At 37.3% G+C, this 15,035-nt stretch overlaps 1 protein-coding gene across 1 annotated transcript; it reads left to right on the top strand.

The window, feature by feature from the left end:
* The first annotated feature begins 9,420 nt into the window (after nucleotides 1-9,420).
* LOC123530024 (uncharacterized) lies at nucleotides 9,421-14,608 on the top strand. The gene is made up of 2 exons (XM_045310708.2): nucleotides 9,421-11,118; nucleotides 13,499-14,608. The coding sequence occupies exons 1-2, from the start codon at nucleotides 9,622-9,624 to the stop codon at nucleotides 13,538-13,540; spliced, it is 1,539 nt and encodes a 512-aa protein (XP_045166643.2). The 5' UTR covers nucleotides 9,421-9,621; the 3' UTR covers nucleotides 13,541-14,608.
* Nucleotides 14,609-15,035: the final 427 nt, after the last annotated feature.

Raw genomic sequence — 15,035 nt, 5'->3', positions numbered from 1 at the left:
CTTTGGGACCATAACCCCAATAAATAAATATCAATTCATGACATGTTTTCAGTGAATGATCAAAATATTACAGATATATATATATATATATATATGTTTTTTTCTCTGGTAGGAAACCATAAAATGATTATATTTAGTCAAAACATAGAATAAAAAAGAAGGTTTGTTGGTTTTACAAACAAGATCAAAATATTGTTCACATCCTATAATTTCATTTGTGACGACTTCAATCTTACACTGAAAAAAAAAACAACAAACAAATATTCCCTACATAATACAGTTCCGCTTTTAAATTAGCTGGTGTTAAAGAGTGAGAGGGATGTTGCACATTTTAAACAGACTGGATTGCACACGAACCTGTTATTTTGAATGCTTCCGTTTTACCCTTCCTAATGAAATTCTTGTATAGTATATCTTAATACAATATATGAGCCGTGCCATGAGAAAACCAACATAGTGGGTGTGCGACCAGCATGGATCCAGATCCAGGTCAGGCTCCATGCTGTTCGCTTTTAAAGCCTATTGGAATTGGAGAAACTGTTAGCGAACAGCATGGATCCTGACCAGACTGCGCGGATGCGCAGGCTGGTCTGAATCCATGCTGGTCGCAAAGCCACTATGTTGGTTTTCTCATGGCACGGCTCATATATAATATATAAACACTTTTATTAACACTAACCTATGTTAAAACAACTATTCCAAACACTATTTGATCTAATACATGCTGTCTCTCCCATTTAACAATTTATTTAGACAGTGAAACTTGTATCAAATTGGTACTTTTTGTCATCTTGCCATACCATGTTTTAGATTATGAATTGTATAATATTTTTATGATGCTATGCTCATGAATCTTGTCAGGTTTATTGCATAATAAAACTATTCTATTCTATTCTATAAACAGAGCAGTCACATTTCAATAAACAGTTAATATTACGGAACCTGAAACTTTGAAATACCCTTTATACATTCGTGCAGAATCAGTTCTTCTGAAGACATATATTCCACGGAATATTTTTAGGCCATGATTATGACAGGCCAGATAATATTATAAATTGAACTAAATCACAAATACAATATATATTCCGTGGAATATATGGAGAATGTATTTATGCTCGATAGGGCACAGTTAATAAATTCAGCGGAATAAGTTAACAAGCTATCAGATGCTGAACTATACATTTTTTTGTTCGTTCTTGAAAAAACATACTAAAAAGTCCTTCCGCTTTTGCATAGACAGAAGCACATCACCTAAGATTCAACTGGTACATTGTGTAAAACAGACACCAGAATTGTTTGTTGTGCAGGATACCTTTATAATTATGCACTTAAGAGGTCAAACAATAAACAACGTTTTGTGTTGCAACTTACTTAAAGTTTTCCATGCAACAGAAATCGATCTAAAGAAAGGGTTCAATGAACTTTCACTGAAACACGAGTCTGTGCTGTTTCTCAAACAAAAAATATTTCTCATTTCAAATATAATGCTGTTTACAATAGATATAGCTCTGAATATTTTAGTAAGCCATCCCAATGGCTTTAATGCTTAATTGTCGTGATATCACCACCTCCCATGCTCTTCAGTAACAGGCAATTATGCCAAAGGACATCGGACATTATGCTAGGGATTTTGCCCCAAGTTCAATGCTATTTCTTGACTTCAGTAGCTGATAGTTTTATATAACAGCTTCAAATACTGACAGATAAATTATATTCCTATCAAACTGTCACACAAAATAGTTTTATTTTATATTCGTTTTCTTGAAATTCGAACAGTTTGTAACTAAGGGTCATATTTTTGAAACATTTAAAATGTGTATTTTTAGTTGAAATAAGCATTGGTATTTAAGGTATATCTACTATGAAATATTTTAACAAAATAAATAAACTGATACCATGCAGATTATCAGTTTTATTGACATTTTTCAAAATAAACGAAACGGAAAAAATAAAAGTGGAACAAAACATTTGGTCCCTAACTGTACTTCAGTTATTTCCACCCGAGTGCCCATGATAATACTGATGCATTGATCATATCCTATTGTTTGTTTTCTATACATCTATTGCTATACTAATCCCCAATGATAACGTGAATCTCGCCGAAACGCGAGGACGAGTCTAATTCATGATAACTGATGAAATAACCATTCATAATGCTTGCACATTACTTGACAAGCAAATATTAGTATTTCTTTCATTTCAAATATCCATTAGGCATATGGCAACATAGCTCAGTTGGGTAAAATGCAGATAATAATTGGGTGTAAGCAGATCGTTTTGTGGGTTCGAATCCTCACGAGGTTTTTTTTTTCAGATTTTTGTTTTGTTTTTCCTATTCGTTTTCATTTTTGCTTCCGTATTTTTGTTTCTTTCTTTGATGGTTTGTTGTCGAGCACGCTTGCGGTGAGCTCGATATAGTCGCCACTTTCGGTGTATGTGCGTGCGTGCGTCCGTCCGATTTTGTCCGGACCATAACTTTGACATGCATGGACCAATCTTGTTTATATTTCGCATTAATGTTTAACTCAATGAGAAGGCGTGTCATGCGCAAACCCCATGTTCCTATCTCAAAGGTCAAATTGAAGTTTGTCCGGAGCATTTCTCCTTCATGCATGGTAGGATTTTGATGTAACTTGGCATGAATGTTCACCATTATGAGACGGAGTGTCATGCGTAAGATGCAGGTCCCTAGGTCCAAGGTCAAGGTCACACTTAGAGGTCAAAGGTGCTGGTGGGCCCGACATTCTGCCCGTGGGCATACTTGTATTTGTATATATGTCTTTATATAACACATTAGTATGTTCATTATTTGCATGGCTTAGTGCATGCATTTAATCAATATCATCTTTGTTATGTAATAAACTATTCTGATCTGCCATCTCGCCTTTAGATACCTCTGTCGTGTTGTCACAGAGCTCATGAAGGAATCTTAACTTTTATGCAAAAGTGAAATAAAAATTTAAAAAAAATTAAATGTCCAGGCTGAGTTTCGAACCCATACGGCAAAAAGTCTGTTGAGCATGGACTGTATGCTTTACCACTGAGCTAATTCGTAACTGGTACAAAACCTGGAAATATTTAGATTGTAACATGTTAGGAAAATGTTGACTTCCCTATGTTCCATTTCAATCTATTTATAGTCATGTTTGTAAATATCAAGTTATCGTTGGGGCATAGTACTGTATTTATACACATGTACAATACTGACCGGGCATTATGTGGAGGATTATTATTGAATACATGCAGTGGTGTAGCTGGCCATACATTGGCGTAGTTGGCCTTTTTCAGTTGAAACGGAGGGGTGCAGGAGACTGCCTATTCCACTGCGGGTTCAGGGATGCCTTACTTTTAGCATTTTATATCAGTGGAACTTCACTAGCTAGTATCAACATTTATATAGATATTCTTGGGGTGTCTGTGTTAGTTCTTTGAGGTCCTTACTAGTATTTCGGTTGGCTTCGAAATAAGTTTCAGACGTGTGAGCGAATTGATGTTAATTCTGGGGGTGTCAGTGTTAGTTATGGGCGAGTCAGTATTAGTTCTATGGGTGTCAGTGTAAGTTCTGGAAGCAATTAGGTTAGTTAATGAGATGGTGTCTGGTGTAGTTTTTGTTAGGGTATAGGATGCTGGATCGAATAAAAGCAAATGTTGCTCTTAAAATGCATTCTAGGTTCGCTTCAACTGTGTCCTACAAAAGGTAAAGAAAATGCACCTAAGTGGCACTATTCCCATAGAAGTTCGTCTGTATTTCTTTGTCATGTTTATGTTGAAGACACATAATTATGTAATATGTCGAAACCACTTGCTTGGTTCTTGACTTATGACAGATGCAGTTGTCTCAATCCTGATAACACTCAATTGACGGACTTAGACTGTCAAGAGGTAACAGATCTGAGTAAAAAATTCATAAGATATACTTATAAGGATCTGTCTGCTTTCTAGCTTCACTTTCTATGTCCCCTATTTATTTAGTTTAGTGTTTTCTGTGCTTGAAATATTTACAAAAATGAATAAAGCTGTATATATGTAAGGTTTAGGAAACACATGCAATAAGTGTCAAATATTTATGTAAAAATTTATTTGCTGACACCCTGTACGTAGTTTTTTTTTCAATTTTAAACACTTTCCCACCCGTGACCAAGTGCCATTTTGCAGCATACGTATATAATAATTATTTACAAAGGCATGTGAACTATTTTGTTGCGTCACTGGTGGGAAAGATGTTTAAAACGTAAAAATGATTTATGTTCATATTTTAATAGAAATGAGAATGAGAAATGTCTACAAAGTCTTCTTTTTTGTTCATAAACTTGTAAAATGAAGATTATCAAGAAATGGTCTTCAATTATCATAACTATGCAATTTCAGAAGTCTATCTCTATGTCACGTTTTCCTTAATCGGATAGGCAATCTGAATAGGAAAATGTCCGAGGTCCTTTAGAATGCGCAAGTCAGTGAGGCATAAATCTGGTATGAATTTTTAAAGCTATTCTAATTGGATGGTACTAATTGGATGGTAGATACCTTGTTGGCCATTCCAGTTGCAGACAGCTTAATGATGAGACGCGAATCGCGTGTGAAAGGCCCGCAAAACTTTATGAAATATACAATGACATTAAGAATGTATTGCATACTTCTTTTTCTTTGCATCCAAGGTGTAAAGTTGGCTACAGTAAAATTCACAGATTACTACGAGGAATATCTGTTTGCTGATATGCTTTGTTTGTCGTCTGCAGCAAAGTTAACTGGTATATTTCATGAACTATTTCAATGTGCTCTGAAATGTCCGCAGACAGACGGATGCCTCAGTTTCTTCTACGATAAAACAGCGTTAGAATGCTACAGCGTGACTAAGGTTTTAACATCAAGAACTGGGTGTGCGTCAAAACCTGGTACAACTTATTACATCAGGCAAGGTAATTGTTTGTTTAATACAAAAATGACTTTTTAAGATACGACATCTTGTATCATTATAGTTTACGTTATACTTTTGATTCAAAATAAAAAGAGGGAGCAGATCAATGTAACATCTTTAGTTAAAGTGCTTAAAAGGACTCGAACCTCAACGTATCTAGTTCGGCTTACTCATGATCTGTAAACACTGGCTCCCTCTATTTATGGAGGTGAGTTGAAAAAAGAGCCAGTGATACACCCGAGGCTGTGCTAATGACTGGAATTACAAGAAAAATGTAAACAAAAACAGAACGTGGGTTTATTTTTTACTTTCTGTGACATATCTAAGTTCTTGTTTCAGAAATGGGGCAATGTTATTCCACTAAAAATAGGTAAACTTCTTATGTATGCAGGTCGATCTGCAGAGCGAAGGCATTTCTTGACGTGAGAACTTTTGAACTTTTGAAAAATAGTGAAATGGTACTGATTTAAACCAAAAGTGGACATTTGTCTATATATTTCGTCTTAATTTATACAAGTCAGATATTTCAAAGTCATCATTCGAATGTTTTTAAAAAGAATGTCTTATTACTGTATAATCTAATGATTTGTTGGTGGGTTACATCCGTCTATGTATATTTTTGAGGGGCCTCCGTGGCCGAGTGGTTCAGGTCGCTGACTTCAAATCACTTGCCCCTCATCGATGTGGGTTCGAGCCTCACTCGGGGCGTTGAATTCTTCATGTGAGGAAGCCATCCAGCTGGCTTACGGAAGGTCGGTGGTTCTATCCAGGTGCCCGCTCGCGATGAAATAATGCCCGGAGGGGCACCTGGGGTCTTCCTCCACCATTAAAGCTGGAAAGTCGCCATATGACCTTTCATGTGTCGGTGCGACGTTAAATCCAAAAAAAAATAATAGAAAAATATATATATATTTGACCAAGAGGATGATCCAGCGACACAGAGGAGGCGCTTAGAACCAGAGTGGGAGCCAAGGCAATTTTAATATCAAGGCGTTTAACGCTTTTAAATTATTAGCAAAGGATTGCTTTTCTTAAACTGCATTAAGATATTAAGTTCCTCTTGTCTCTATTGTAACATGTGTAATGGCGCTCGAACACAGCGTCTTCATTTGTATACATTTGGTATTTGCAATGTAAGGGGACTTTCCCATACGACAACAGTCTTCGTGACTAACCAACTTTAGAATTTAATTGAGTAGTGAACACTTTTTGCAGTCGATATGATTAAAATTTTTGTTTATTCTTGGAATTACACTTTTATTTTCAACATACGCTTTGTTGTGTTTTAGTCACGCTTTTAAACTTCAAGGTTTTACTGAAAGTTTTGCTGATAGACTTCTAAAAAGCCTTGATCTAATAAGGAAATATGAAGGTAATGTTGTTTTTTTTTTCATAAAAACATAATTTTATTATTATGTCTCTCCCCGCCCCTATTTAAACCTTAAGCTCTGGTGGTCATTTTGTTCAGCGACGCGGAACGTGTCGGCGATATGCATAACTAGGTTTGGTACTGATTACTCTTGTGAAGTTTTGTCGAAATCTGTCCAGCAGTTTGACCTGTGAAAGTCGAACAAAATGTTTCTATTTTTAGGTCTTGTGGCCCATTTTGTGCAGCGAAGCGGAACTTTCGAGCGATATGCACAATAAGGCTTGGTACTGATCAATCCTATGAAGTTTCATCTAAATCCGGCCAAGTTTGAAAGCCGGACAAGATTTTTCTATTTTTAGCTCTTGCGGCCATTTTGTGCAGCGAAGCACAACATGCCTGCGATATGCACAACTAGTTTGGTACTTATCACTCCTGTGAAGTTTCGTCGAAATCTGGCAAGCAGTTTTACCTGTGACAGCCGAACAAGCTTAAGCGGACGGTCAGACGGACAGACAGACGGCGAAGGCAAAAGCAATATGTCTCCCCCGTCTATGGGGGAGACATAATATTATTACTAAATATTACAGCGCGAAGTAAAAATATTATCAAATATTCAAAAGGTAACAAACAAATTGAAAACGTACGGTGCCCCTAAAGTGACATGTTACACACTTTTTTTCCAATTAGGTAATGTGAGACTTTTTTTATTTTGTTTAAACGAAATGATTTCGTTTAAACGAAATAAGTTATTTCGTTTAAACGAAATAAGTTATTTCGTTTAAATCATTTCGTTTAAACGAAATCATTTCGTTTAAACGAAATAAGTTATTTCGTTTAAACGAAATAAGTTATTTCGTTTAAACGAAATGATTATTTCGTTATTTCGTTTAAACGAAATGATTTCGTTTAAACGAAATGATTTCGTTTAAACGAAATAAGTTATTTCGTTTAAACGAAATAAAAAAAGTCTCACATTACCTAATTGGAAAAAATGTGTGTAACATGTCACTTTAGGGGCACAGTAAAAACGGCATGTTTTGGAGATATTTATTCCCCGATTAAAATCGAAGGGATATTTTGTCATTGTCCGTGTCCGTTCGTCTAAAATTTTGTTATCGTTTGTATATACAGCTGTAGAACGACAAAGAAATGGACACGGACAATGTCAAAACTATATCCCTCCCTAGCGGATAATAAATATCTCAAAACATAACATTTCAATTTGATAGTTATCTTTTAGAACATGTGTGATACTAATATTAGCTGTAACTTTTAGTAATTTATTTTAACATTTCTTTTTTTCTATCAGTACTAGGCTACTGTAATGAACATGTCCATTCATAAGACTTTCAGCAAAATTTATACTACGTGACTTAACACACAACGAAGGAAATATTCAAATCAAAAAGAGTTATTTCACAAAAAAGATAAAAAAAAAAAAAACAAAAAAACATTGTCAAATGAGAAATTCCTCTTACATTGGAATTATTATATACAACTAATGACCCTATGCTCGAGAGCTAGTAGACATGTAGCAATAAAGATAAGGACAACTGATAAGAAAAGATAGCTTAAAAGAGTAAAACATCCTGTAGATGAAATGTGCAATGGCTCCCGCTCTGGTTCTTAGCGCCTCTCTGCAACGTTGGCTCCTCCTCTTGGCTATAAATGCATACAGGCGGGTGAAACCCGTCAAAATTCACGTATATTATACAGTAATAAGACATTATTTTCAACAAGGTCCATACGATGTCTTTGAAATCTCTGACTAATGTAAATTAGGACGAAATATATTGACATATGTCCGCTTTCCTTTTTGACCTTTTTCAACTCACCTCCATAAAGAGAGGGAGTCAGTGTTTACCACAGACACTTGGGGTTCGGACACGCATTCACCCCGCTCTCCTCCGCCCCTGGTTAAGTTTAGCCAATGTTTTTAGCATTTAACCATGTATTGAGCATAGGCGACGATCATAAAACGCATTTTTAACATTTCAGCGTGTTTTAAAAAAATGTATTTTTTTACCATAAATGCTCTCAATACCACAAGATTTGAAACATCGCACGGACACTAGGGAATCACTGGTATCAATCTACGTGTCTGTTACCATTTTGTCAAATGACATCGGTCTTGACAACTGTCATTTGTATTCCGACGGGAAATCAACAATCTGACTTAAGTACTTGATCTTCTAAACGAAGATCTGAGAACGACCCATGCACATTCGTCTTCTGTATATTTTGGATTTCCATTATTGCTATTTTTATGTTATCCAATCAGGCGACTTGTTCGATTGTCAAAGAGTAAGAAAAATATGCAGTTATTCCAGGACTCGAACCCGGGACCCCTCGCTTACAAAGCAAGTGGCCTACTGACTGAGCTAACCGGCTATCTGATACATTACGACATAAGAATTGTAAATATCAAAAGTCAATGCTAGAGGTAGATTTGCAAGATGTTGTAAGCTAGGCTCTGATTGGCTAGTGAAAGGGCCGTCAGAACGAGGCAATGAATAGGTCGGTTTCAGATCCTATGCGTAGCGTAATAGGAGATGTACTTTAGTCAGATTGGGAAATCAATAAATATTATAAATCAGTCAATCTAACTTTTTATGGAACACTTCCTTGCGAATTGATCCCTGCTTTGCACTGCGCATATCGTTGCCGGGTACCAAAATTATAACCGTTATGATTACATTATACCGGATTATCGCTTCAGCACGTGTTACACCACAGGTGGCACTAACGTACCTAGGATACAGTATGGGTCCATGAGCCATATGCACTTAAATTTACTACAATTATGTTTTCTAAGGAAAAAAAATAACAAAAAGCCGTTCTGAAAAAAAAATTGCACCTGTGACAATGAGCCATGAGAAAGGTAGGTAAGAACAGTTTGACATGTGCATTGCTTCCAGGTCCATATATTTTTTTCAAAACAATATTTCCTTATCAATGATTGGCCGTCTTTCGGGCAAAAGAATAATCTTTCAGAAAAACCTTACTTCAAAGCCCAGTTCCAAACTGTTTATGCATCATGAGCGAGCAACGGCGTACGAAACGGTAGTGTTTTCTCTGTCCGAATAAATCCCACACGTGGCTCATTGTCACAGGGGCAAATTTCATCACATTCGTTTTTTACTTACCATATTCTACGAATAGGATATCATTTCCGCGTAATAGGGTATAACTCGCTAAAAATTAATAAGCGTCTCTTGACACCGATCACATGACCGGTGTTATAGTAAACAGACGCTTGATCCTCAGTTAAAAATTTTGCGAGCTAGGGATAACATCGCTGATAAATCCGTTTACATCGGAATTATTTTGTATTGATATGACTGAAGCGGCATTGATTATGAGGAAGGAGGGTTTAGTTGACAATCCTACTACGGAGGATGATCGTTCTTCCTCGAAATCTACAAAAAATTCATCGTCTAAGGGACGGACTATAAAGCAAGATGTCGCAGATTTTTCACTTCGACTTTCTCAACAAGAGGAGAAATTCGCGAGCATGGAGTCGAAAATGGATAATGTGCTAGCTATTCTTTCAACAAGGAACTTTAATTCTGACCAAAACGATTCGTTCGGCGATCGTAGGTCTTCCACTGGTGTTAATTCTCGGCAGACTTCGGGTCTTGGCCATTTGAGAATTGAAACTGAAACTCATCCTTCACCACAACAGGGTGAAGATGATGAACTTTCTTACAGTCCAACGCGGGAGAATTATCGGGAAAACTGTGACACTTTGTCTATTTGTGTTGGCAAAGATGAAAGTAGAAGTTTTCTTGACACTTCAGTTTGTTCTGAAACTACGAATGTGAACGATGACAGTGATCGTTTTTTAAAATATCTTTCAGTGAAAAAAGATAACATGACTAGTTCCTTAGGGGTAAATCAGGAGTCTCAATCTATTATGAAGGACAATGAGTCTTTGAATGTGAACAATTTAGGCGACAAATTTGGTGCCGATGCTGTGACTTCTCACACTAATAAGTCTTCAGTTGGACTTGTACTGGAAAAAAATCAGATTGATACTTTGAATGAATCTTGGCGGTCTGCGCATCCAAGTAATCTATCTTCTTACCGTGATGTCTACAGGAAAAGTTTTCGTATTGCTGCAGACTTTGAAAATTATTTGAAAGTTCCACAGATTGACATGACAGTAGAAGAACTACTTCAGACTAGACACAATGATGAGAACTTTGCTTTTGGCAAGCACCCATCTTTATATTCAAAACAAATGAAAGGTTTTGAGAAGTATGCCTACAGTGGTCAGTTAGCCTCGCGTATGGGAATTATTACTGTTTGCTACATCCAACAAGCCTTGGGGACTTTGTTGGACACGTTACAACAGAAAGATGTAAATATTGATGCTGCAATACAAACTGTTAGGGACACATTTGCTATTTCAGCTAAATCTTTGGATCAGATCGCCAGAGCTGGGGCGTTTCATCATCTGATTCGCAGAAACGCAACTTTGATAGATACTGGCTTATACGGTTACAAAGGCTACTCACATGCAGTTATGTCACTTCCTTTAAGAGCCGATGGCGTTTTCGGCACAGATTTTGACAAAAAGATTGAAGAAAAGAGTAAATTGAGGAAGAATTTGAATGATTTCCTTCCTGAAGGTTTGAAACGTTCTGCATCAGGCGGACATAAACGCAGAGCTACCACAAATATCACAATGACATCAGATCCTAAGAAACCTAGGACAGGGTTTGTAGATTACCGTGGTAGAAACAACACACAGTCGTTCCTGCCGTACAACTCCAGTGGTGGCTTCAACAAACCGAAGAGCGGCTTCAGGTCTGCTACAAAATCTAAGGCGGTAAGTTCTTTTCGCAACTCTAAAAAACCTTTATGACTCAGAATCAGAAATAGTGGCAAAGTTTCCTCAGATACCAGTGGGAGGTCGTCTCAAATATTTCATTCAAAACTGGAAGAAATAACAGACGACAAATGGATTCTAGACACAATTCAGAACGGTCTGAAACTAGAGTTTCTTTCAGTTCCCCCTTGGTCCGGGATAAAAGAAACAAGGTCAAATCCAAAAAGTCTCACAGTCTTAGAAGAAGAGGTTCAGACTCTCCTTTCAAAAGATGCCATAGAAATTGTACCTCCAAATCTTGCACACGAAGGTTTTTACAGTACGCTTTTCGTAGTAACCAAGAAAAATGGAGGGTTAAGACCGGTTATAAATCTCAAACCTCTCAATGCATATCTGAGGAAACACCACTTCAAAATGGACACGTGCTGAATCTAGTCCAACCGGGAGATTGGGCATTTTCTCTAGATCTTTCGGACGCTTACATGCATATTCCGATTCACAAAAATTTTCGCAAATATCTGAGATTTTGCATCAAGGGCATAATATACCAGTTCAAATGCCTATGTTTCGCCCAACATGTGCACCTCGGGTGTTCACAAAAGTTGTAACTGTAGTGACAGCTTATCTCAGAATGCAGAACATAAGACTAGCATCGTATCTAGACGATTGGCTGTGTCTGAATGCCCAAAAACAATTACTTCTCAGAAATCGAGAGACAGTTCTCAATCTCCTGTTCGAACTAGGTTTTATTGTGAATCTAAAAAAATCTCAACTTGTTCCAACTCAGACTTTTCATTACATAGGAGCTTTGTTCAAACTGCACCTGTATGTAGTGTTTCCATCCCCAGAACGTTTAGACAAGATTCTTTTGGGAATTCAAGTTCTGAAATCGGGTCATGCCACAGCCCAAAATTTCCTACATTTACTAGGACTGATGGCATCCTGTATTGGCCTCACTCCAAATGCACGTCTGTTTATGAGACCCATTCAACTACATCTCCTTCATTTTTGGAGACCTCATACTATGGATCTGGATACTTTAATTCCATGTACTCCACATCTATTAAGCCATCTGAATTGGTGGTCACAGGAAGCCAATATCAATATGGGTCAATCCCTACAGAAATGGTCTACATCAGTGGTCATGACAACAGATGCGTCAAAAACGGGATTTGGGGGTCACCTAATAAATCTGACCTTTCAAGGGGTTTGGTCACAGACAGAGAAACAAGCCCACATAAATGTTCTGGAGATGGAAGCAGTGATCCGAACAATGAAACATTTTTTGCCGTTACTCTCGAATCAGAATGTGTTGATCAGATGCGACAATTCGTCAGTCTGCCAATATATCAACAAACAAGGGGGCACAAAATCAGTGACTCCTTGTTACAAGACTTGGGAACTGTGGCATCTGGCCATGAAACACAATATTCAGTTGAGAGCAGCCCATATTGCGGGCGTCAAGAACATACTAGCGGACCAACTTTCGCGCAAAGTAATCAGAGCATCAGAATGGACTCTGAACAACAAAATTCTGAACAAACGTTTTGCAATTTTCGGAACACCGATGATAGATCTGTTTGCTTCTGGAGAGAATCACAAATTGCCAATCTTCTGTTCCTGGCTCCAACATCCACAGGCATACGCCATAGATGCTCTGTCTGTACCTTGGAACAGGATGATTGCATATGCATATCCTCCAATTTGTCTGATACCGAGGATATTGCAGCATATGAAACAGTTTCAATGTCAGGTACTGTTAATAGCACCACAATGGCCTCGCAGACATTGGTACACAGACTTGTTACAAATGTTAATAGCAATTCCGAGACGATTACCAGTACAATCAGATCTACTTCATCAACCAAAAACACAAATATACCATCCCAATCCGCAGATATTCAGTCTGACGGCTTGGCTGCTCTCAACAGACATTTTGAAAATTCAGGCTTTTCAGAAAAGGCAAGAAATTTACTCATGGCGTCCTGGAGAAAAGGGACACAAGCTGACTATATTAGCAAATTCAACAGGTTCAACCGCTGGTGTCGTCAACGGCAGAAAGATCCCTATACTGCCTCTATAGTTGACTGCGCAGATTTTCTAGTCTTCTTATATGACAAAGGTTTGCAATACCGCACTATTTCAGGCTATAGGTCTATGATGTCTGCAGTGGTAAGACCGATTAATGGTACTCCAGTGGGCCAAGACCCAGATTTGATTAGAATTTTGAAAGGTGTTTTCATTTTGAGACCACCAAGTAACAGACTGGTTCCAGAGTGGGACTTACTTAGAGTTTTAAAAATGTTAGAAAAAGCTCCTTTTGAACCTTTAAGGTCAGCTAGTCTGAAATGTCTCACTTTGAAAGTTGTTTTTCTTGTAGCAATCACGACGTTCCGACGATGCGCCGACATTCAAGCGTTAAGATTAGGCGAAGGTTGGGTGAACGTCCAGAACAAAGGGGTCACATTCTTGCGGCCAGGGTTATCCAAGCAGGACCGACCAGGACATTTTGGCAGTAAGATTTTTGTACCTGCATTTGAGGACAAGAAATCATTGGACCCCAAACGTGCTTTGTATTTGTATTTAAAGGCAACTGAGAAATACAGGACTGTTGAAGGTAAAGATGTTACAAAGTTATTTCTGAGCTATGTGAAGCCACACAAACCTGTATCTACTAAAACTATAGCACGCTGGATAACTGATATAGTTAAAATGGCTTACTCAGACAAAAACTTCAGAGTAAAAGGACACTCAACAAGGGCAATTGGACCTTCTTGGGCGCTATTCAATGGAGCCTCCATGTCTGCTATCTTAGATGCAGCTGATTGGGCCAAGGAAAATACATTCACAAAATTCTATTTACGCAACGTTGATCTCTGTGTTCTGGACCAAAAAACTGTGTAAATAGTATCGGTAAAACAAAGACAGAAAATAATTTTGCGAGTTGCAATTTGGAAACTGTTGATTTTTGATAAATTATTAAATACAAGAAAGATATTCTTGGGGTATATATATAGCATGTGTAGTGTGTCACAGGGTGATAAACATGTGATTCCTTAAGTGTTAATTAAACACAGTTGTATATAATATTGGAGGATATTTAATGGACAGTTAGTTCAGAAAGAACAGGAGTCCAGAGCTATAAATATGTGGGTTGTATTGTGGTTTGACTTTAAATGAATGGATAAGATTGGAAATCTATTAGAGATGTTTCTCAATACACACAGCAAAGATTACCCGCCATCCAAAGAAGAAGCTTTGGAATCTATCCTATTCGTAGAATATGGTAAGTAAAAAACGAATGTGATGAAATTGAAAAATTTGAACTTTTCAAGTTGAAATTTTATAAATGAGTTTTTTACTTACCATACATATAACCCACCCATCCTCCCCTCAGTATCTTTGCATTTTAGCAAAATTTTAACTGAGGATCAAGCGTCTGTTTACTATAACACCGGTCATGTGATCGGTGTCAAGAGACGCTTATTAATTTTTATAGAGTTATACCCTATTACGCGGAAATGATATCCTATTCGTAGAATATGGTAAGTAAAAAACTCATTTATAAAATTTCAACTTGAAAAGTTCAAATTTTTCAATTTTTTTTTCAAGATTTTCCTAAGCAAACATTATAATTGTAATAAATTTAAGTGTATGTGGCTCATGGACCCATACTGTATCCGAGGTACGTTACTGCCACCTGTGGTTACACGAGGTTTGTTTACATAGTGGAACTGTTTGTTTGCACCTTCGACAGATATTTTCATCAAAGCGTATTATTTTGGTACCCGATTTATAACATGCGCCACACAAAGCGAGGGTCCAGCGCAAGCTAGTGTTCCCATTGTTCGTGCGATGTTTCAAATCTTGTAGTATTGAGAGCATTGATGGTAAAAAAATACATTTTTTAAAAACAC

The sequence above is a fragment of the Mercenaria mercenaria genome, unplaced genomic scaffold, assembly GCF_021730395.1.
Source record: "Mercenaria mercenaria strain notata unplaced genomic scaffold, MADL_Memer_1 contig_4816, whole genome shotgun sequence".
Lineage (NCBI taxonomy): Eukaryota > Metazoa > Mollusca > Bivalvia > Venerida > Veneridae > Mercenaria > Mercenaria mercenaria.
The sequence above is the reverse complement of the archived record's forward strand: the minus strand, read 5'-3'. Positions and strand labels throughout refer to the sequence as shown.

Bases quoted from the DNA above. Each gene is read 5' to 3' on its own strand.
- LOC123530024 (XM_045310708.2), top strand. From the start codon at position 9,622: ATGACTGAAGCGGCATTGATTATGAGGAAGGAGGGTTTAGTTGACAAT. The intron at 11,119-13,498 runs GTAAGTTCTTTT...TTTTTCTTGTAG, and splicing joins CTGCTACAAAATCTAAGGCG to CAATCACGACGTTCCGACGA.